General features: G+C 45.7%; 1 protein-coding gene across 10 annotated transcripts in view; it reads right to left on the bottom strand.

The window, feature by feature from the left end:
* The window catches only part of RAP1GAP2 (RAP1 GTPase activating protein 2), a 201,350-nt gene that overhangs the window by 35,543 nt on the left and 144,599 nt on the right, over positions 1-21,208 (bottom strand). For all 10 annotated transcript variants that reach the window (XR_006061142.1, XM_042255520.2, XM_042255515.2 and 7 more), the window contains 7 exons: positions 20,580-20,612; positions 19,957-20,169; positions 18,630-18,733; positions 11,344-11,422; positions 10,529-10,582; positions 7,482-7,565; positions 2,411-2,511 (listed from right to left, as the gene is read on the bottom strand). Coding sequence is in view for 9 of the 10 variants with exons in the window: in XM_042255520.2 (XP_042111454.1) it covers positions 2,411-2,511; positions 7,482-7,565; positions 10,529-10,582; positions 11,344-11,422; positions 18,630-18,733; positions 19,957-20,169; positions 20,580-20,612 (668 nt within the window). In the remaining variant the exon portion in view is untranslated. The remainder of the gene's footprint in view (positions 1-2,410; positions 2,512-7,481; positions 7,566-10,528; positions 10,583-11,343; positions 11,423-18,629; positions 18,734-19,956; positions 20,170-20,579; positions 20,613-21,208) is intronic.

Raw genomic sequence — 21,208 nt, 5'->3', positions numbered from 1 at the left:
GCAGACCCTCCATTCCAAGCCTCGGCCATGTCCCTTCCATACCATGGGAAGACAGAGGTCCAGCCAGAGTTTCAGACAAATGCTGTCCCAGCTGCTAGGGGCCTCCCAGCCTGGGCATAAGCCCTTCTCTCTGCAAGTGCAGGCCCGCAGCCCTGAGCAAGGGCAGTCGGCCATCCTGATGGTGGTAAGCCCCCCCTAGAGTATCCAGAGTCAGCAAGAAGAGGGGACAGACGCCTGACTTCTACCCAGTCAGTCCCAAAGTGGAGGGCCCCTTCGCCTGCCATGGCAACACCCAGCTGGGAGATATCCCAGGGGCTTCCTTCTCTGGCTGCCTCCTCACAGGCAGGAAAGAAAAGTACTAAGGAACTGGGTAGGCTTCTAGGACTTGCACCTTCTTCCTTTATAGAAACATGGCTGCTGGTCATGATCATATTCTTCAGCAAGGGGAGTGGGATACAGGTTCCTTTAAGAAAATGAAGTAAAATAGACCCTGGACATCAAGTCCTCCCCAACCCCCATACATTGCAATTTAAGCCAGAAATGTGCTCAGCCCCACATGGAGGAAAGCACAGGAGGCCAGGAGCTAGGAGCTCCCCAGGTTCTAGACCAGCTTCTGCCACAAAGTCAGCACACACCCTTGGGCACATCACTTAATTTGTCTAGGCCTCAGAAAATAACAGGATAGGGTTATATGATCTCCAGAGTCCTTGGTGATTTTAATATATTTTATCTCATCAACTGCAAGATATAAAACTTTTTCACATTTTAACATCTCTGAAATCAAGATATATCTTATATACTTTTTTTATTTTTGATGTTTTATATATTTGGGGGGCCACTCTGTGCAGCCTCTGTGAAGCACAAGGGCTTCCCTTGTGGCTCAGCTGGTAAAGAATCCACCTGCAATGTGGGAGACCTGGGTTCGATCTCTGGGTTGGGAAGATCCCCTGGAGAAGGGAAAGGCTACCCATTCCAGTATTCTGGCCTGGAGAATTCCATTGACTGTATAGTCCATGGGGTCACAAAGAGTTGGACATGACTGAGTGACTTTCACTTTCCCTGTAGCATACAGGATCTTAGTTCCCCAAACCTTGCCCCCCGGAGTGAAAGCTCAGAATCTTAACCACTGGACAAGCAGGGTAGTCCCAGGATATATCTTGTAAGGATGGCATCTTAGAGCCAATGGAAAGTGGTATAATAAGAACAATAATAATGACATCCAGTGCTTACTCTGTGCATGAAACTGGCTTAAGCGCTTCCTGTGCGTTATCTATTTTAATCCTTCAACAAGCCTGTAGGGTCAGTGCTATCTTTATCTCCCTTTTCATAGACAAGGAAATTGAGGTTTGCAGAGGTTAAGTCCTCTTAACCTCATGTTCAAAGTCACAGAGCTAATAAGTGGCAGGGATGAGATTTTGACCCATGTGTGACTGACTCTAGACAGCAGTGATGACCTTGAAGAGAGAGGAAGAGGGGAAAAGGGAAAAGGAGAAAGAAGAGGAGGAGAGAAGGAAGCAGAGGAAGGAAGTGATTACTGAACACCTAAGCCATGCCAGGCACGGAGCTAGGTGCATTCACACATTAGGAAATCCTGTTAAGGTGGCTGTTGAGGTGTAGAAATCTGAGGGTTTAGTCGTGCTCCAGCCACAAAGCAAAGAATAGGTTGGCCAGGTCTGAAGGCCCTCCCCAAATGTTGCCTTTGTCAAAGGAAATAAAGGGCTGAGCTTTCAAAACGATTGCCCCAATATTCTCTCTGTCCACTTACAGAACCACAGGCTGTTGCACAGATTCCTGCCAGAAGGATTATGGTATTTGCACCAACTCTATTATCCAATTTTTTTGTGTATTATCTAACATGGTCACTTCTCACACCCCCCACCCCCCAAACTACACAGGACTCTCTTTCCAGAATGCCTAGCAGCTGAATGACCTGCTCATCTGGAATGGAAGGTGGATTCATTTAACTCTCAGTTTGAGCCAACTGTAATTAGGAAGGCAAGTCTCAAGTGGAATGATTTCATCATGCATCCCAAGGGCAAAAGTCAATGCCTTGATTCAGGTCATCTGCCATTTGGGATTATCCCTGTACCACATGGAGAAGGAAATAGCAACCCACTCCAGTATTCTTGCTTGGAGAATCCCAAGGAAAGAGGAGCCTGGTGGGCTACAGTCCATGGGGTCACAAGAATCGGACACAACTTAAGTGACTAAACCACCACCACCACCTGTACCACAAATTCCTTAGAGATGCAATCAATGAATGTTGAGCACTTACTAAAAAGTAATCCCATGTTCCTTGTGTGTTTTTAATTCTCACGTGCCCCCTCCCTGCCAAAACTCAGCTGTTAACTCTCATCCTTCTCTAGGGCTTCATCAATGGGGCCAGAACCATCACTTGGCTAAAACTCACCCTTTAAAGTCCTGCAGCGTGATCGTGTCCCCTAGTAGTTCCAAGAACTCCTTGAAAGCTGGGCTCTCTTCATTGTTCCCAAATAGCTCCTCCTCCAGGGTCTGAAAGAGAAACAGGATCAGGGACAAATGTTAAGGGGGAAAAAAAAAAAAGGCTTACTGGTGCCGCCAAGGGAGGGAATGTGGTTGTCCAGATACCTGGTCCCCTTCTTCCTTTCCCCATTCTGAGCAGTCACCATCCCATGGCTCTGTCATCCTCAGGAGGAAGGACTAATGGGGCTCACTCAACAGAGGTGGATTTTGGGGGGCAATTAACGAAGATTTCTATTTGAACAAGAGCTACTGCTCACTGATCACTTTAAAAAGAAAAAGGCATGACCAGTATTCAGATACCTTGATTTTTTTAAAAACTTCCAAAGTTTAATGGATAATATATTTTCCCAAGCCTATGGATATATAACTTCCAGTCTAGTTAGCCATAATTTCATTGCACACTATATGATAATATTAATATGTGACTTTTTTAATTACTTGAGATTTTACAAAATAATTTCACCATTGTGTCTTTACAACAACACTGTGTTGTAAGTACAGAAAATAAATTGAGTCTCAAAGGAAAAATTAAAAGGACAAAGCTGAAGGAAAGCGTTCTTAGACTTGATACCATAAACCAATCCAAAACTGAAAAATTCATAATAGGACTTCTGACAAAGGATTTGTATCGAAAATATACAAAGAACTCTCAAAACTCAATAGCAATCAAAACCACAGTGAGACAGCACTTCACACTATAAACAAAAAGAAAGACAACAGGAAGTGTTGGTGAGGATATGGAAAAATCAAAACCCTCATACACTGCTGGTGGGAATGTAAAATGGTGCCATTTCTTTGGAAAATAGTCTGGCAGTTACTCAAAAAGCTAAACATGGAGTTGCCATATGACCAGCAATTCTACTCCTAAGAATATACCCAAGAGGCATGAAAATAACAGTTCATACAAAAAAAAAAGCTTGCATACAAATGTTAATAATAGTATTATTCAAAATAGTCCCAGAGTGGAAACAACCCCAATGTCCATCAACTGATAAACAGATAAGCAAAGTGTGCTGAAAGTGACAGTCACTCAGCTGTGTCCGATTCTTTTCGACCCCATGGACTGTAGCCTTCCAGGCTCCTCTCTGTCCATGGGATTCTCCAGGCAAGAAAGCTGGAGTGGGTAGGCATCCCCTTCTCCAGGGGGATCTTCCCAACCCAGGGATCAAATCTGCATCTCTCTGCATTGCAGAGTCTTTACCATCTGAGCCACCAGGGAAGCTAAAATGTAGTATATCCATACAGTGGAATACAATTCCGCCATAAAAAAAAGAATAAAGTACTGATTCATTGCACAACATGAATGAACCTTGAAAGCATTATGCTAAGTAAAAGAACCGACATCAAAGGCCACATATTATGATTCCATTTATGTGAAATATCCCGCAAATCCACAGAGAGAGTAGAAATAGATATGTGGCCAACAGGAGCTACAGAGAATGGGGATGATGGAAGTGACTGTTAGGTATGGAGTTTCTTTTAGGGGTGATGAAACTTTTCTGTAGTTAGTGGTAATAACTGCACAATTCTGTGAATATACTACAAACCACTGAATTGTGCACTTTACTGAGATATAAGTCACATGCTGTTGTGAATTGGTATGGTATGTCAGTTATACCTCAATAAAGCTGTTATTTAAAAATTTTAAACTCAACAGTAAAAAAAAAAAATCCAATTAGGAAATGGCCAAAGGACGTGAACAGCCATTTCACTGAAGAGGATATACAGATGGCAAATACGATGTTCAAATGGGAAAAGATGTTCACTGTTATTAGCCATTGTGCGTGTGCTTAGTCACTCAGGGTGTCCAGCTCTTTGCGAGCCCACAGACTGCAGCCCACCAGCCTCCTCTGTCCATGGGACTTCCCAGGCAAGAAAACTGGAGTCAGTCGCCATTTCCTCCTCCAGGGGATCTTCCTGACCCAGAGACCAAACCCGTGTCTCCAGCACCGCAGGCAGATTCCTCACCCACTGAGCCATCAGGGAAGCCCCACCGTTAGCCATTAGAGAGGTGCAAATTAAAACCATTACGAGATCTCACCACACATCTACTGGAATGGCTAAAATGAAAAATAGTAGCAGCACCAAATGCTGGCAAGGATGTAGAGAAAATGGATCACTCACACATTGCTGGTAAGAATGTAAAATGGAACAACCATGCTAGAAAACAGCTTGGTAGTTTCTTATAAAACTAAACATATAATCACCACACACTCAGGCAATTGTCTTCCTAAATATTTATCCCAGAGAAATGAAAACTTCTGCTCACATAAAAAACTGTATACAAATGTTCACAGTGGCTTTATTCATAATAGCCCCAAACTGAAAACAACCCAGCTGTCTGTCCCTCAGTGGGTGAATCGTTACACAGATTGTGGTTGTTGTTTAGTTGCTAAGTCATGTCCAGCTCTTTTGTGAACCCATGGACTGTAGCCCGCCAGGCTCCTCTGTCCATGGGATTTCAAAGGCAAGAATATTGGAGCGGGTTGCCGTTTCCTCCTCCAGGGTATCTTCCCGACCCAGGCATTGAACCAATTCTCCTGCACTGGTAGGAGAATTCTTTACCACTGAGCCACCTGGGAAGTACGGTATAGGTGCAATTAAAAAAACAGAAGAGTAAACTAATATGATCTTGGATATGGTTTGTAATTGTCTAAAGCTTGAGAAACAATGCTCTCTAGCAGGGGCCAGCAGACTATGTCCCAAGGTGCCAAGTCTGGCCTGCTGCCTGTTTTATAAATAAAGTTTTATTGGAACACAGCCAGGCTAATTCATTTAATATTGTCTGTGGCTCCTTCTGTACTACAGAGGTAGGGTTGAATAGTTGCAACACAAACAGTATAGCCCGAGAAGTCTAAAATATTTACTGTCTGGCCCTTTACAGAAAATGTTTCCCAATGCCTGATCTATCACAACTTGAGCCCAATATGCTGGCTGCCTCAGGTCAGGAAGCTAGGGTTCAGTAGAATAACCACTTCCAGACAATGTACATCTTCTCCTGAAAAAACCAATCTAGCTTATGCTCTGGGGTGTGTACCTCTCTCAAGGATTTAACTCTGTCTGGGATTACTGTCTTTATTTTTGTATTGGCCTTGAGCTTGATCATGCACTCAGGGAGGGGTTCCTAGTCATTGCTGTATCCGCCACAGTGCTTAGCAAAGTGCCTGACAAACAGAGAGTCAGATGGGGCTTATTTATATCCTAGGGTCAGCATAGGGCTTTCACACAACAAATGTTCATATTAATCCCTCCTAATGTAGGTCTGCAAAACAATCCATGTGTTTTAAGAAAAGACTTTTCTCTGCCCTTGCGCCCACTCCTTGCCTCAGTTACGTCAGGTACATAGACAACATGCAGACTCCGTCAGATTCCTTCTCTGAGGTGGATGGTTAATGTCCAGTAATTATAATTTTGCTGGAACATTGGACTGTAATCACCTTATGAGATCGGCGTTGGTAAATTTCACAAGCAAAGAACTTTAATTAGTGGGACTGTATTATCAGAGCTGTACAAAATAAAAATGCAATATGTGAAAATAATTAGAGCCACTACTTGAATAATTCCCTTACATTATAAGATTCATCTGTGTTGGTCTTTCAGCTCCTCAAGCCTTCATTAATTAGAGTGTTTTTAAGCAAACACATGCCTCTTGTGGTCTAATATCTTCAGACAAGGAAGTCAGCTATCATCCAGATGAGAAAGATGTTGTCACGCAAAAGAGATGACAGAGGTAATACTGAAAAATACTACTGACCTACCATCAGGAGGGCCAAAACTTTTATTCATTCATTCATTCAGATAACAAAAAATTGAGTGTATTTCTATAAAGTCACCATGCTAGGCTCTTGGATGATACGAAGATGAAATGGATGTGGAAATTAATGAAGGCTTGAGGAGCTGAAAGACCAACACAGACGAATCTTATAATGTAAGGGAATTATTCAAGTAGTGGCTCTAATTATTTTCACATATTGCATTTTTACTTTGTACAGCTCTGATAATACGGTCCCACAGATGAGGAAATAGTGGTATGTTCAGCCGACCACTTCTCAGGATGTTAATAAATGTTCATGGTAGGAAAGATGGGAAGTTTGTGGTCAAATGAGTATGGGAAATACTGAGTTCAACAAAGTTATAAAGAGTTATCTACTTTGAGGGTTCTCAGAACCTTTAAAACGTTCCCACACAACTGATCACTCCCCTCCGGAACTCATTTGTTCACCAGACTAGTGTCTCATGGAACATACTTTGAGAAATACCTTTCTGGTCAACTAGGGTTTCACGGAACACACTTTGAGAAACACCATTCTGGTCAACTAGGGTCTCACGGAACACACTTTGAGAAACACCATTCTGGTCAACTGACTCCAAAGCAGCACCTGAAGCACCCCAAGAGACAGAGAAGGATGAGCAGTGTGTACTGGTAAAAATTTTAACAACTTGCTCTCTAAAGAGAGAAAAAAACAGAAGCTCTGGTGTTTGCCCATTTCCATAGTGTGAATACTTTCATTGTGGCTTACTGGAAGCCACAAACACGACATCAGTGAACACAGATGGGCAGAGAGCGCACACTCAATGCCAGGACACTACTCACATCTGGGGAGCAAAAGCGAATTCCCAGCAGGGAGAGTGGTGGGCAGAAAGAAAGCAGCCTTCACTAATCCATTCCCCTCCACCCTGTCTGATTTTTCTTGTGACCAACAGCCCATTGCTAAACACAAGCAGAAGTAAGCCCGGAAAAACTAGAATTCACTAAATGAAAAGCTATATCGCGGTTTCAAGGATGTGCAAGCCTTTTTGAGAGCAGCAGCCTACCTTGAAGACTCTGCCACCTCCAGTCTAATTCTTATGTGGACAGGATGGTTGTACTCACGATGTTTAAGAACATAATCCAGGTGCTCTTGCGTGTGGGGAATGGGAAAACAAACGTCCCCAGGGAGAAAGCACAGGCTCGAGTGATGTGGATTCGTGATGCTTACCTGCCTGGCTTTCTGATAAATGACCCCGAATTTGAATGTGTTGTTGACGTCATGCTCATCGTAAGACACAATCATTTGGGAGGCCTGGAAAACAAGGGAATAAAAGAAATTAGATTATTAACCTGGAGGCAGAGTCAGGAGGCAGGTGGAAGGGGAAGTGCCCATTTCAGTGGAGGACGGGCCCCAGTTGATATGAGATGTCCACACATGGAGGAAGAGAAGAGATGAAGTCCACAGTCAGGATACAGGTCCGAAGGTCTCAGCTAGATTCCAGCCCCTGGGCTTCCCCCAGTGATGAAACCTCTGGGTCACCCATTCCATTTCCATTTAGATCTATCAGCTAATGCCTGTGCACGCAGAGAGTCCACCAGAACACAAGGAACTGACTTGACCCCAGTCTTTTTATCTGGGGAGTAAAAAGTGAAGCTGGGACCCCAAAACCATAGTCATCAAGGATGATGCTAGCTCTAATTTCACCTCTAATCAGCAGTGTGACTTTTTCTCTTTTTTTGGCTGTGCTGGATCTTCGCTGCTGTGCACGGGCCTTCTCTAGTTGAGGCAAGCGGGGCTGCTCTTAATTGCCGTGCATGGGCTTCTCATTGTGGCAGCTTCTCTTGTTGCGGAGCATGGGCTCCAGAGCATGCAGTCTTTAGTAGTTGTGGTACACGAGCTTAGCTGCTCTACAGCACATGGGATCTTCCTGCATCAGGGATCAAACAGGGATCGAACCCATGTCCCCTGCACTGGCAGGCAGATTCTTAATCACTGGACCACCAGGGAAGTCCAGCAGAGAGATTTTCAGCAAGGCGCTGCTCCTGTCCAGACTTCAATCCCCCTTACCCATAAAAGGAGAGATCTCTAAGGAGGAACATACCCTAATTCAATATACAAAGAAAAAACAAACAAAAAATCCGGACCATTGGTTCCATCTAATTGTCTCTTGTGTTTCAAAGAGTTGGTGAGAAACACTAATCTCTCATTTTCAGTCCACTGCTTTTACCTGTGCAGCTTTGATTAAACCACTTAACTTCCTTGGGCTTCAGTTTCCTCATCTGTTCAATGAAGACATGTGGCTCTGAAGATTCAGGGAAATGGGGCACACGAAGTGCAGAGCACACAGCGGCTATCATCAACATCTAGGTAAACCCTCGAGAAAGATCAGAGCTGGACCAGATTGCTAGGAAAGAGAAGACTTAGTGGCTATTCTCTGCAGTAAAAAGGAAGGATTCGACCATATGAGATGCTACGGGGAGAACGAGCCAGGCACGACTTGTTGGCCTGAGTACGTGACCCATGTCAGCTGTCACCCCTGACATCTCTCTCTGTGGCTCTCAGCTGCCTGATGAAATGGACACTTCTCAGCTTCACCTGGAAGATCAGCACTGCCTGACCCCAGAGGGCACCCCCCAACTCCCGCCTGGGATGAGTCAAAGGCTCAGAGCAGTTGCCCTGCCCGGGAAGAGGCACTGAGCCATGGACACCCTCCAAGGAACATTCTAAACTCTGTGAACTGTAAAAACACGCACACATCTCAGCCAGATGAACATCCCAGCCGGACGAAGCAATCCTTCCAATCTAGCAAACATGAAAATACAGCTGCTCTTCCATTATTCCCAGAACCGGAGGCTTTACAAGCTACAGAGAGAACACTACAAAAATGAGAGTCATCGGTGGCTATGATTTGACAACAAAAATTGCCAAATTTGTAGTTAAGTTAGGATTTTATGATGGGGTTTTGATGTTTGGCTAAACCTCAGTAATTCAGCTTTAATTACAAAGGGGAGGGCAGTCTGAGTAATAGAAAATGTTTGGTGGAGCGCAGCATATTACTGGGAAGCGCCTTGGATGCTCGGATGGGGTGAAAGGGCCATCTTAAAGAAGGACTCTGGCACATTCTCCCCATGAGAGAAGATTCTGCCATTAACTCTGCCACTGCATGGGGAGAAACAGTGTGTCAAGCACAATCGTGAAGATCTGAGGTGTTGATTCTAGGGGCTTGGGGTGTCACAGCCAGGACAGGATCCCTCTTCAGACACAACCCCACCAGACGTTTCACCTCCCGGTTCCTGGTTGTCAGAACTGGGACTCAGGAGGGCTGACCAGCCCCAGCCAGCTTCAGCTGGCCCACAGTGGACGCTGGGGAGCACCAACCAGCTTGCACGGTCTCTGCCTACATCCTGCGGGTGCGCAAAGCCCTGGGTCTCTTCCTACAGCCAATTTTTTTCTCATTTAAAACAAAATTGTATTTTTATTTTTTGGCAGCGCTGTGCGGCAGGTGAGATCTTAGTTCCCTAACCACGGATCAAACCCATGCCCCCTGCATTGGGAATTTGAAGTCTTAACCACTGGACCACCAAGGAAATCCCTCGATGACCGATTTGAAGCAATTCACTGTCCATGTGTGATTTAGGTCCTTTCGTGCCAAGCTGTTCTTGAGTGAGCTTATGAGTTCGTTTTGTTAGCACTGCTCTCCTCCCCACCCGCACCCCCACATCAGAACTGGGGTCGAGATCAGGCCAATCCCAACGAAGCTGTTAACAGAGGACCAGGCGAGTCGATTAACTAGAGCCCGGTGGAAGAGGCCTAGCTTGTGAGGCCTCAGAACTGTAGTAATGTCGGCAATGGGGAGCCAAGGTCTGGCCTTGTATTTCTTAGTGGGGTTCTGCCTTCTGCTCGCTCCCCAACTCCATGCTTATGGCTGACCAGGTCTGCAGCAGCCCCCTACCTAGAGGCAGAATCACTCCCCAGCCCAGCACCAGCCTTGAGGAGGTTCAATCAGGGTGAGACGGAGCAACTGCTACCCATCTGCTGTCTCCACGAAGCTGGGGATCGACTGATGCAGGCCGGAGACCCAGGCGTGGCTGAGGATGGGTTTCCAGCGTATCAGATTGTGAAGGGGTGGGCAGGATGAGGGGAAGACATGCAGGTTTGTCATGGAGACCCCACAAAAAACCCCCAAGATGCAAAGAACTTCCCACAGAGCCACAGGCATGCAAATCCAAGCCAAGTGGCAGGGCCGGAGTCAGGGGGAAGGGGAAGGTCCTCACCTTGGGGTACAGGACAGGGTTGAATTTCAGCCCCACTGCGTCGTCACAGAAAGCCTGAGCGGGGAGAGAGAAAAACACAGCTCAGGGGCCACGTCCACGGAGCACACCTGGGCTGCCCTGCCCACCAAGAGAAAGAGAATGAGGCCAAGACCTGCAGGGCCCAGGGGTCTGAGGTCACTGCTGGTCACTCGTGTGTGGTCAGGAAAGTCAAGAGACCTTCCTGGTGTTTCCCACTGAAGTGAGGCCACCACAGGTATCCAGCACAGTTTTGCCTGGCCTTCCCACTCCCAGAGTGTGGGTCCACCCCAACGCAGCTGATCATCCTTCTTGCTCCTCTTTTCTGACTCAGTTCCCCGCATCCCAGAGAAGGCACCCAGGCCCCTCCACCCACTGATGGTTCCTTACCTAAGAGGCTCCTCTGTCTGGATCAACAGCCTGACCATCCCTCAACCCCAGCCATCCTCTGCTCTGAAGGCTCCCAGCTCCCCCCGCCTCCATCCTCCTCTGAAGCCCCACCCTACTCTCCATATCCAGGCCTGTCTCTCCATTTCTCTAGTCTGCTGAACTAGCTGCGAACTTGGGGTAAGAACCTGGGATAAGAGCAGCCTGTTCCCTGAGCAGCCTCAGCAGCGAGGATGAGATGGAGTAGGGATTTGGGGGTATCCACCAACAGCTCTCCCACTCCATGCACGCAGTCAAGGGTCCAAAAGGAGAGTGGCTCCTCCTTCCCAAAGGCAGAGCCCACCCAGGACAAGCCTGCGCCCCCAAGACCCAGCTAAAAGAGGAAGCCACCTCCTCTTGGTGCCAGCTTTTACCTTTGCAATCTGAGGGACACTGGGCAACTTGCTCAGTCCAGCCAAGGGAATCCGCTCGTGCACCGTCTTTACTTTGGACCTACACACATCCAAGAGATGAGAAGGGGTGAAGATCACCTTTCACGAGATGGATGAGGATAAGAAAGGCGAGTCCACAGAAATGGAGTCAACGAGGAAGGTGGCTGAGGTCACAACAGGCCACAAAGCAGGTACCTGATTCATGTCACCCCTGGGTCAGACCTGCCTTATGCCACCCGAGCCAGGCACTGGGTGCCCCCGACTTAAATGGGAAAACAGGATCCTACTTAGGGACCCCACGGGAAATGGATACTCAAAGAACCTTCAGGGTACAGCTGACTGCAACTGAAACAGGAAATGCAAATAGTCACCTTCAAATTCAACATTATTTTTTTGCTTCTTGGTGGGTTTTTTGTGTTCTCCAGAAGAAGTGGGCAGAGCTTCTGGATATATTCGGGTCTGACATGCAATTAAACCTTAAGAAAAGAAAACCTAATATTTGAAAATCTGGACTTACTCAAAATATAAATGGGATGCGAGTTGCTCTATAAAGAGATTCACCATAAGATTCTAAATTTAGCCCATTCCCCTGATTCATTCAGCACATTATGAAAGTGTTGAATTCTACCGAATGCTTTTCTGCATCTGCTGAGATCATCATATGGTTTTTAATCTGTTAACCTGGTGGATTATATTTCTGTTGAGCTATCTTTTCATTTCCTGGGTAAAACTCCACTTGCTTATGCTGTATTATTTTTTCCATATCCTCCTGAATTTAACTTGTTGATATTTCATTTAGAGTTTCATACCTACGTTCAGGAGCAACACTGGCCTATTTTATTTTCTTGTGCTTCCCTTGTCAAGTTTCAATATCAAGCCTCAAAAAATTGCTAGGAAGCATCTCACCCTTTGAAATAGTTTGTATACCATAGGAATTTCCTGTCCCTTAAAGGTTTGCTAAAATCTGTCTGTGAAATCTCTGGGCCTGCTCTTTTTCATTTGGAGGATACTGTTGGCTACCAGTTAGGTTCTTTAACGGTGAACGTTAAGGTCTTCTACTCTTCACTGAGTCAATTTGGTAATTTATGTTTTATTCTATAAAATTATCCATCAAATGCATTAATATAAAGTTGTTTTTGGTGTTCTCTTAAGACTTCATTTCTATTTGTAGTTGTATCCCTTCCTTCATTGCAGAAATAGTATCTGTTGATATCTTTTCTGTTTTCATTATCAGCCCTTGCTGGGGATTTAGTTTACTAATCTTTTCAAAGAGATAGCTTTTAATTTTACTATCTCTATTCTTTTTTTTGTTTTTTTTTGCTTTCTACTTCACTAGCTTATGCTTGCCTTTTTTCTTTCCTTCTATCTTCTTTGGTTTCTGCTTTGCCTAAAGCTATGACAAACCTAGATAGTGTATTAAAAAGCAGAGACAACACCTTGCTGACAAAGGTCCGTAGAGTCAAAGCTACGGTTGTTTTTTTCCAGTAGTCATGTATGGATGTGAGAGTTGGACCATAAAGAAGGCTGGACACCAAATAACTGATGCTTGCAAATTGTGGTGCTGGAGATGACTCTTGAGAGTCACTTGGAGATCAAACCAGTCAATCCTAAAGGAAGTCAACTCTGAATTTTCACTGGAGGGACTGATGCTGAAGCTAAAGCTCCAATATTTTGGGCACCTGATGCCAAGAGCTGACTCATTGGAAAAGACCCTGATGCTGGGAAAGATTGAAGGCAAAAGGAGAAGGGGGAGGCAGAGGATGAAATAGTTAGATAGCATCACTGACTCTATAGATAGTGGAGGATAGGGGAGCCTGGCATGCTGCAGTCGATGGGATCGCAAAGAGTGGGATACAACTTAGCAACTGAACAACAACATTCTTTTTCTAACATCCCAACCTGCATGCTTACACACTGAATCTTTCTTCTTTTTTACAAATGCATTTAAAACTATACATCTCTCCCTAAGTACCACTTTAGCTGCATCCCACACATTGATGGTGGTATTTTCACTGCCACTTAGTTCTAAATATTTTGTCAGTTCTTTTGTGATTTCCCCTTCAGCACATGAGTTATTTAAAAGGGTTTTCTTTGTTTTTTATTTTTTTTTTACCATTCCAAATATAAGAGTCTTATCTTTCAGTATTTTAATTGCTGACTTCTAATTTAATTTTTGTGTATTCTGGGAATATAACCTATTACATTAGTTAGAAAGTCACTCAGTCATGTCCAACTCTTTGCAACTTCATGGTCTATATAGTCTATGGAATTCTCTAGGCCAGAATACTGGCGTGGGTAGCCTTTCCCTTCTCTAGGGGATATTCCCAATCCAGGGATCGAACCCACGTCTCCCTCATCACAAGCGGATTCTTTACCAGCTGAGCCACAAGAGAAGCCCCCATATATGATATTTATTATTTGAAATCTGCTAACTTGATTCATGGACTGTTTTTTCATGTCCACATGAGCTTGAAAAAAATGTATCTTTTTTTTCCTTTGTTGAGTTCAGGAATGTATGTTAGAAGATCAAATTTGTTAACTGTGTTGTTCAAATCTATATCCTCACAATTTTTGTGTCTGCTTGGTCCATTGGTATCTAAGAGGCGTTCCTGAAATCTCCAACTGTAGCTGAGGATTTGTCTACTCACATTCCCATCAGCATTTGCCTCTTTAAACTCAAGACTATGTTACTAAGTACAAGTTCATGACTTGACTTGACAAGTTAGACTTTCCAGGTGGACTGTTCTTTTGATCGTCATGTAGGCTGAGGCCTCTGAGGGGTCCAGTAAAGAGCATCTTTCCTGGCCCAAGTTATGAACAAAATCAGAAAAAAAAAAAAAAGAAATTAAAAGTAAGGCAGCTGGGGACTTTGCTGGTAGTTCAGTGGTTAAGACTCCGCACTCCCATTGCAAAGGGCTCGGGTTAGAGATCTAAGATCCCACACGCCACACAGCATGGCCAAAAAAATTAAAAAGCAAGGCAGTTGGAAATGAAAATGACTCCTTTGGTACTGATAAAGGTGAAGAGGAAGCACAGTAGCTTAGCGTGAAGGTGAAATGGATGTTTAAAACTAAACCCCAGAGTTATCTACCAGTCACAGACAGTGCGGGGCAGGGACAAGCCTCCTCTCCTGGGGTCTGCTCAGGTGAGACTACAATATAGGGAGCAGGGAGTACCCCAAGGGCAGATAGCTTCAGGAGGGAAAGGGAAAAGGATACAGCTACCTACATCAAGTCCTTACTGCATATTTACCTACCAAGAGGGTGGAGAGAGCCAGGAGTGCTACACAGAAGTGTTCCTTCACAAAGCAAGGAAATCAGGAGTAGGGAAGGATTCCCAAGTTACAAGAGTGCTCCTTTTATCTCTACTGATGCATTTTCCTTGAAATTCTATTTTTTTCTGACAGGACTATTGCTACACCAGATTTCTTAGCTAGTATTTTTCCAGAATATCTTTTTCTATTTCTTCATTTTAAATCTTTCCATGTCATTTTTCTTTAGACATGACTCTTATAAGTAGAATACAGCTGCATTTTAGTTCAATCCGATAGCCTGAGATTTTCATAGACCATTTGTACTTGTGCTTACTAATATACTTGGAATTGCTTTTATCACTTTGTGTTTTTAATAACCCTGTGTTTTTTCTTCTTTCTCCTTCCCTGCCTTCAGTTTGGTAAATTTTTAAAATTCTTTTTATCCCTCTGCTAGTTTAAGAGCTATATATTGTATTTCTATAACTTCCAATACACCTATTTATATTTTTCCAACAAACTCTAAACTTACTTGCTATCTCTCTCCTGAGGAAGGAAGGAGACACAAGAGCTACTGAACTCTTTCCTTCCCACTGTCTTTCCTGTATTTGTTTAGAAATTTAATTCAAGAATTTTTTCTTTAAAAAAATTCTTTTTCCAGTCAGTAATTAAATTTATCAGCATAGTTTATCTATGTCTTCGTACTTTTTAGTTGCATCTTTTCTTTCGGTTTCTCTTTTCTTTTAGCTGAAGTACATCCTTTAGTGTTTCTTTCAGTTAGATTCTGTGAATAATGTACTCCCTTCATTTTTTTTAATGTCTGAACAACTTTCTTCCACCATTTTAAAGCTACTGTCCCACTGTCCCATGGCTGATAAGAAACTGGCTCCCAGGCTGGCTGTCATTCATAGATAATCTATTTTTAGGTAGCTTTAAAAATTCCTATTTATCTTGGAAGTTCTAAATAAAATCTGTTCTTTACAAGTTTCAAATAACTACCTGCAAACCGTCTAGATCTAGAAACTTCTGGAGAGAGAATTCTTGGAGAACTTTTCAATTTATTCCATCACTGTTATTGATCCGGTCAGGTTCTTCACCTCGTGTTAAACTCAGTCACGTGTGCCCTCCTCGAAAAGCACCTGCTTCAGATGAAATTTCCGATGTAATAGCACGATGGGCTGCTCTGGTGACTCAGTGGCTAAGAACCTGCCTGCCAATGTGAGAAATGCAAGAGATGTGGGTTCGATCCCCAGGTCTTAACCAGTGGACCGCCAGGGATGTCCCTAATCTTTTGTCTTTAAAACAGATCATTTTTTTTAGAGGTTTGCTGAAAATACAAAGTTAATGGATATCGGAATTTAACTTGGCTTGCTATAATAAATCCTTTCCAAAGCTTGGATATTTTCCTACCCTCTAAACGCTAAGTTATGCTTTTTTAAACGCATGATCTTTTCTTTCACCAAACTATTAGGGTTTGGGTTTGTTTGTTTTTTTCCTCTCCTTCTTTTTATATCCAAACTTAAGAAAGGTGGACCTTCCCAGGGGGCACAGTGGTGGAGAATCCACCTGCCAAGCCCGGAGACATGAGAGATGTGGGTTCGATCCCTGGGTCGGGAAGATCCCCTGGAGTAGAAAATGGCAACCCACTCCAGTATTCTTGCCTGGAAAATTCCATAGACAGAGGACTCTAGTGGGCAGTCCAAGGGGTTACAAAAGAGTTGGATATGACTTAGCGACTGAATAAGCACACACATTGAAAAAGGTGACATCTACTCGGGCTTGTTACTTATCTCCAAATTGTAAGGAGATTCTCCTTGACAACTCTCACGGCACACACAGGTGTTGTTAGAATCCTCAGATTTTAGCTGGAGAGCTGGTTGCTCTAAGACATCAATTAAATAATCCAGAAGCTGACAGGGAATGAGGAAGAAACTGGGATAGAGTCACTGCCAGCAGGGGAATTTCATCTCTGCATAATTTCTTCTTTGTGCCTGGTGAAGTTACTAGGCCGTGAGGCCAATTTTTTTTTACATCTGGCTTTTGGTATACCATGTGATTACCCAATTTCCTAGCTGGTGAATGGTTTCTCTCTGCCACCCTGCTCACTGGATTTCTACTGGGAAAGCCACATTTGAGCTTAACTCCCCAGGACATTTTTTTAAAAAAAGGAATCCTATGCATTTCTTTTTAGTATTTATTTGGCTGTGCCTGGTCTTAGTTGTAGCAAGAGGGATCTTCAATCTTCCTTGTCGTATGCGAGATTTTTTTAGCTGCAGCATGCGAAATCTTCATTGCAGCATGTGCGATCTAGTTCCCTGACCAGGGATCAAACCCAGGCCCCCTGCCCTGGGAGGGTGGAGTCTTAGCCACTGGACCACCAGGGAAGTCACTCCCCTAGGCATTGATTTCAAACGCTGTTGACCCGAAACAACAAAAGTGGTTCCGTGTGGAAAGACCTCTGAATGTTCCAGGGCTCACCCTTACTTCTAAACAGCACAGAATTATCTCCAACATGCAGGAAACCTGGGTTCAATCCCTGGGTTGGGAAGATCCCCTGGAGAAGGGAAAGGCTACCCACTCCAGTATTCTGGCCTGGAGAATTCCATGGACAGTATAGTCCCTGAGATGGCAGAGTCAGACACGACTGAGCAATTTCCACTTCATCTATTCCCTCATTACACTGCTTTCTAAGAAAGAGGCACTGAGGTCAGGTCTCCATATCACCCCACAGATTACCGAAGAATAAAAAAATCATCAAAATGTGCTGTGTGCCAAGCATCTTTCTCTCTCTTTTAGTCCAGGTGTGGCATTTCAGATAGGATAACGGTATTAGAAAAAGAAGGTTAGATCCTTGGTTCAATTATCTTCTTACTCAGAAATGCTACCGCATCTGGGTCTGAGTTTTATTAAGAATGGAAGTAATTTTCTTCACAGAGGTTCACCAACTTGAAATCCTATTAGGATATGGGGATCGGGGTATTACTCTCTCAGAATATTGGTGCTAGCGATTTAATGGACTCTTCCTTGCCTTGCAAACATCATTTCTAGCCAGGTGAACCTCAGCAAAGAAAATTGGTTCCTTTCTTAAGAAAGAGCAAATCAAAATTGGATGAGTGCTGACAACTTCCTTGTACCAGCTCCCCCCTCCTCCTATCCTTCTCATTGCAAGGCTAGTTGTCACTTTCCATCCCATTTTTATCTCAACACTTGGGCAGAGAAAAAATGCTTTTGCTCTTTTCCAAATACCATCAAGGACTTCCAATTAGATTCACAAATATGGACTGGGAGTTTGACAGGTTCACAGCACACTGCTAAGCACCATTGCTGATTTTCCCCGCTTCTCCACCAGCCCAAAGGGGACAGAGATATTTAAGATTGACTCTCTGTGTTCCCACAGCATCCTGTGCAAATCAATAAAATAATACTTGTGCCATACATTAAAATCCTGTTTCTCACCACTAGGCCTGCAGAGAACATGGACCATTCACTGTCATTACTACAAAAGATGTTCTAAAAAACACATAAGTCCAACAGAAACCAATTCTAGTTCCTGCCCTTGAGAAGGTCATAATCCAGAGAGAGGTCCCCGGCCTGGCTGTGAATCAGTGCTCCGGTTGTTACCACCATTCCTTTTTGGGGAGCCCAGGGTACACAGAGATGCTTTGGGACCTATTTTCCGCGACTGGATGCACACTGGAGGCAGTGTTCTGGCAAACCTTCTCCCAGGACAGTCTGGAGCTATATCTCAGCAGGATGGACCATCTTCTTCAGAGTCCCAGTCCCCATAAGAGAAGCAGGTGGGGGTAAGGTCTAGGTGACCTTGAGCCCAGACACCATGCTGACTCCTGCAGTCAGCCAGCTGGCACAAACACCTGGTCTCCCCGCCTGGCAACTCACACACAGCCCCAAGACTCCAGCCAGGTTTGTTTCCCCAGCACACCCAGACCAGACTGGTCAGACCGGTATTTCTGGGTACCAGCCACTGGAGGCGTGGCCTCCAACAGCGCCAAAGCCCCACCTGAGAATGATCCGAAGGTACTCAACACCTTCGGCCTCCTCACACTTCACGGACAGAAGCAAGTTTCCCAGGCTGCTGCCGGTACAGTAGAAGTTTAGATGATCCTAGAGATAGAAATCAGGTGTTAGTGGGAATTGGCGGGGGGGGGGGGGGGGCCCTCCAGACATGTTCCCCCAAATCACCTCCTTCACCAGGAGTCAGAAGCCCCACAGCAACAAGGAAGAGATAAAAGCTAAAGTTGTGGTTCTGCTGGTGATGGTGGAGGGAGGGATAGATGAGGGGAAGGAGAAGAAGGGCCACAGTAACAGGTTCCAACTGCCCGGAGTCCCAGGACCTGCCGGGCACTGGGCTAAAAGCCCAATATCCCTTCACTCCTTTAATCCTGACTTTTAACTTTATGCAGACGAAGACATCATCGTGCCCATTTCACAGATGGGTAAACCACGTTCAGAGTCGTTAACTATCCAAGGTCAAACCACTAATAAGTGAAAGATCCAGGGTTCCACATCTGTCTTGACCAAAGCACAAGTTCTTCACCACATGATACCTAGTCTGCTACCTTGCTCCCAGGGGCAACCCTCCCCAGTTCAGACTATTTGCAGGAATAAACCTGGGAGGGTGGAGCCAGTTGGTTCTCTAGACAGTCGGTCTCTCCCTGGCTCAGGGAGCCCATCCTGGACCAGTTATCTCGGGGTGGGGCCCTGGAATCTGCATTTTAACACATTCCCCAGGAGGTGCTGACACACAACTCCTAAGACTGCAAAGCTGCCTTAGGCTGGAGATTTCCGGAATCTGCCCTCGGGACTTCCGGAACCTGGCAAGTCTGGTGGGCAGAATATATTTAAAGAAATGTAAAGTCGTCACTTTTAAGCCATCAGAGGCTCACAGCACATCATCTGGTACAAGTACCAAGGGGGACCTGCTAGAATGAGGACACAAGAGACTTGTACTATTTTGATAGAAACAGACTTCCTAAGTGTGAGAACATTTTTTTTTTTCCTTCCACTCTTCTTCACCTCCAAACACTACCCATTCCATCACCTTCTAAAATATGTGTCGGGGGTGTTCCCAACCTGGACCCATCACCCACGAGCCTTCCTGGCTCTGCAGATGCTCAGTCTGCCCCGTCCTCACCCCCCACCCCCACCCAGGGGCAGAGCCAGTCAAGACACTGGCAGGCAGCAAGGACAGGGGCAGGACTTGGAAGAGGAGAGACAAAGAGAAAGGGGGCCTGGAGAGGAACGTCAGGCTCCTGCCCCCACCCCCTGCCCACCGCCCCCACCTCCAGCAGCTATTTATTTCCCTGCCCTGGGTCCCCGGGCCTTACCTTCCCCAGGAAGTGCCTGCGATAGGCCCTGGCTTCACCCTTGCACTCGAGCTTGTAGCCAAACGTGCTGGGACTGAGGCTCTCCTCCTCCTCATCCTCACAGATGCTGCTGCCCAAGGAGGTCGGTGTGCTCACGTTCTCGGGGTCCTCAATCCAGTAGCCCCCAAACTGGGGCAGGACGATCAGGGGGTATGGGCCTCCCTTCTCCACAACCTGGAGGCAGAGGGAGGGTCTGGCACTGCAGCCTGTCCCGGGTCTACAGAAGGAGGGGAGGGGTGCCGGTGGGGTGTCCCTCAACCTTCCAACCACTCCAAGGAGGGGATCCCATATTTGAGGCCAAAAGCAGTAACATGAACCCCTCCTCTAAGCCCTGCAATATCTCCCGTTTCACCGACCCTGGAGCACCAGAGGTGCAAAGCTTTGGCAGTTACGTCCAATTTAAACATGGAAAAACTGAGGTCACAAAGGGGATAATGGGAAGAGACCTCAGGCCCTCAAGTTCCAGGGCCAGCATTCTCTCCCACGTGAGGCCGGGCAGGGACCATCAACGTCATCACCATCAGCTCCCCCAGCTGCGCCCCAGAGACAGGACCCAGAGCTGAAGGCAGCCAGGGGGCCCCTACCTCGTCGATGCTGGGGTACGGAATGTAGTCATCCTGCAAGACAAACCAGACAATGTCACCATCCATCCCCGCAACACCCATCAGGTTTGACCACTGTTTCCATTCCCCTCTCCCAGATGGGGGAGGTAGGGGGCTGGGGGCCTGGCAGACTGCAGCAGGGCCTTGGAAGGATCAACGGGCAAAACACCGGACAGAAAAACAGCCTAGAGGCAGCTCTGGAACCTGGCTTGAGTTCTCCCCCAGAGTGACAGAACCTGAGTGCAGACCCTGCCAGCTAAAGATGCAGTATGCAAAGCGCTGAGGCCCACACTTCTGGTGACCCAGTTGTTCACCCTAGGAGGCTGTGACAGGAAGGTAACCTCTGGTCCCATCCAGCCCCCTCCAGGTAAGAGGGCTGACCTCCAAGTGATGAGCTGCACCCCTGGGCCTGGGCAATGGAAGTTGAAGCTGAGAGTTGATGCCTCTGGAACCTGGAGCACAGGGCCTGACACCCCTACACACAGCGTGTGGTCCATTCACAGGAGTGGGTGCAGAGAAGCCAGGCTGAGCCTCAAACCTTGTCTCCACCCCAGTTCACCCAGAAGCTGCCCCAAAGGCATTAAGCCAGGGCCCCCCTTGCTGCCCACTAC

This window comes from Ovis aries, chromosome 11 (assembly GCF_016772045.2).
Source record: "Ovis aries strain OAR_USU_Benz2616 breed Rambouillet chromosome 11, ARS-UI_Ramb_v3.0, whole genome shotgun sequence".
Taxonomy (NCBI): Eukaryota; Metazoa; Chordata; class Mammalia; order Artiodactyla; family Bovidae; genus Ovis; species Ovis aries.
Note: the sequence above shows the minus strand (reverse complement) of the source record. Positions and strands in the feature narration are given on the sequence as shown.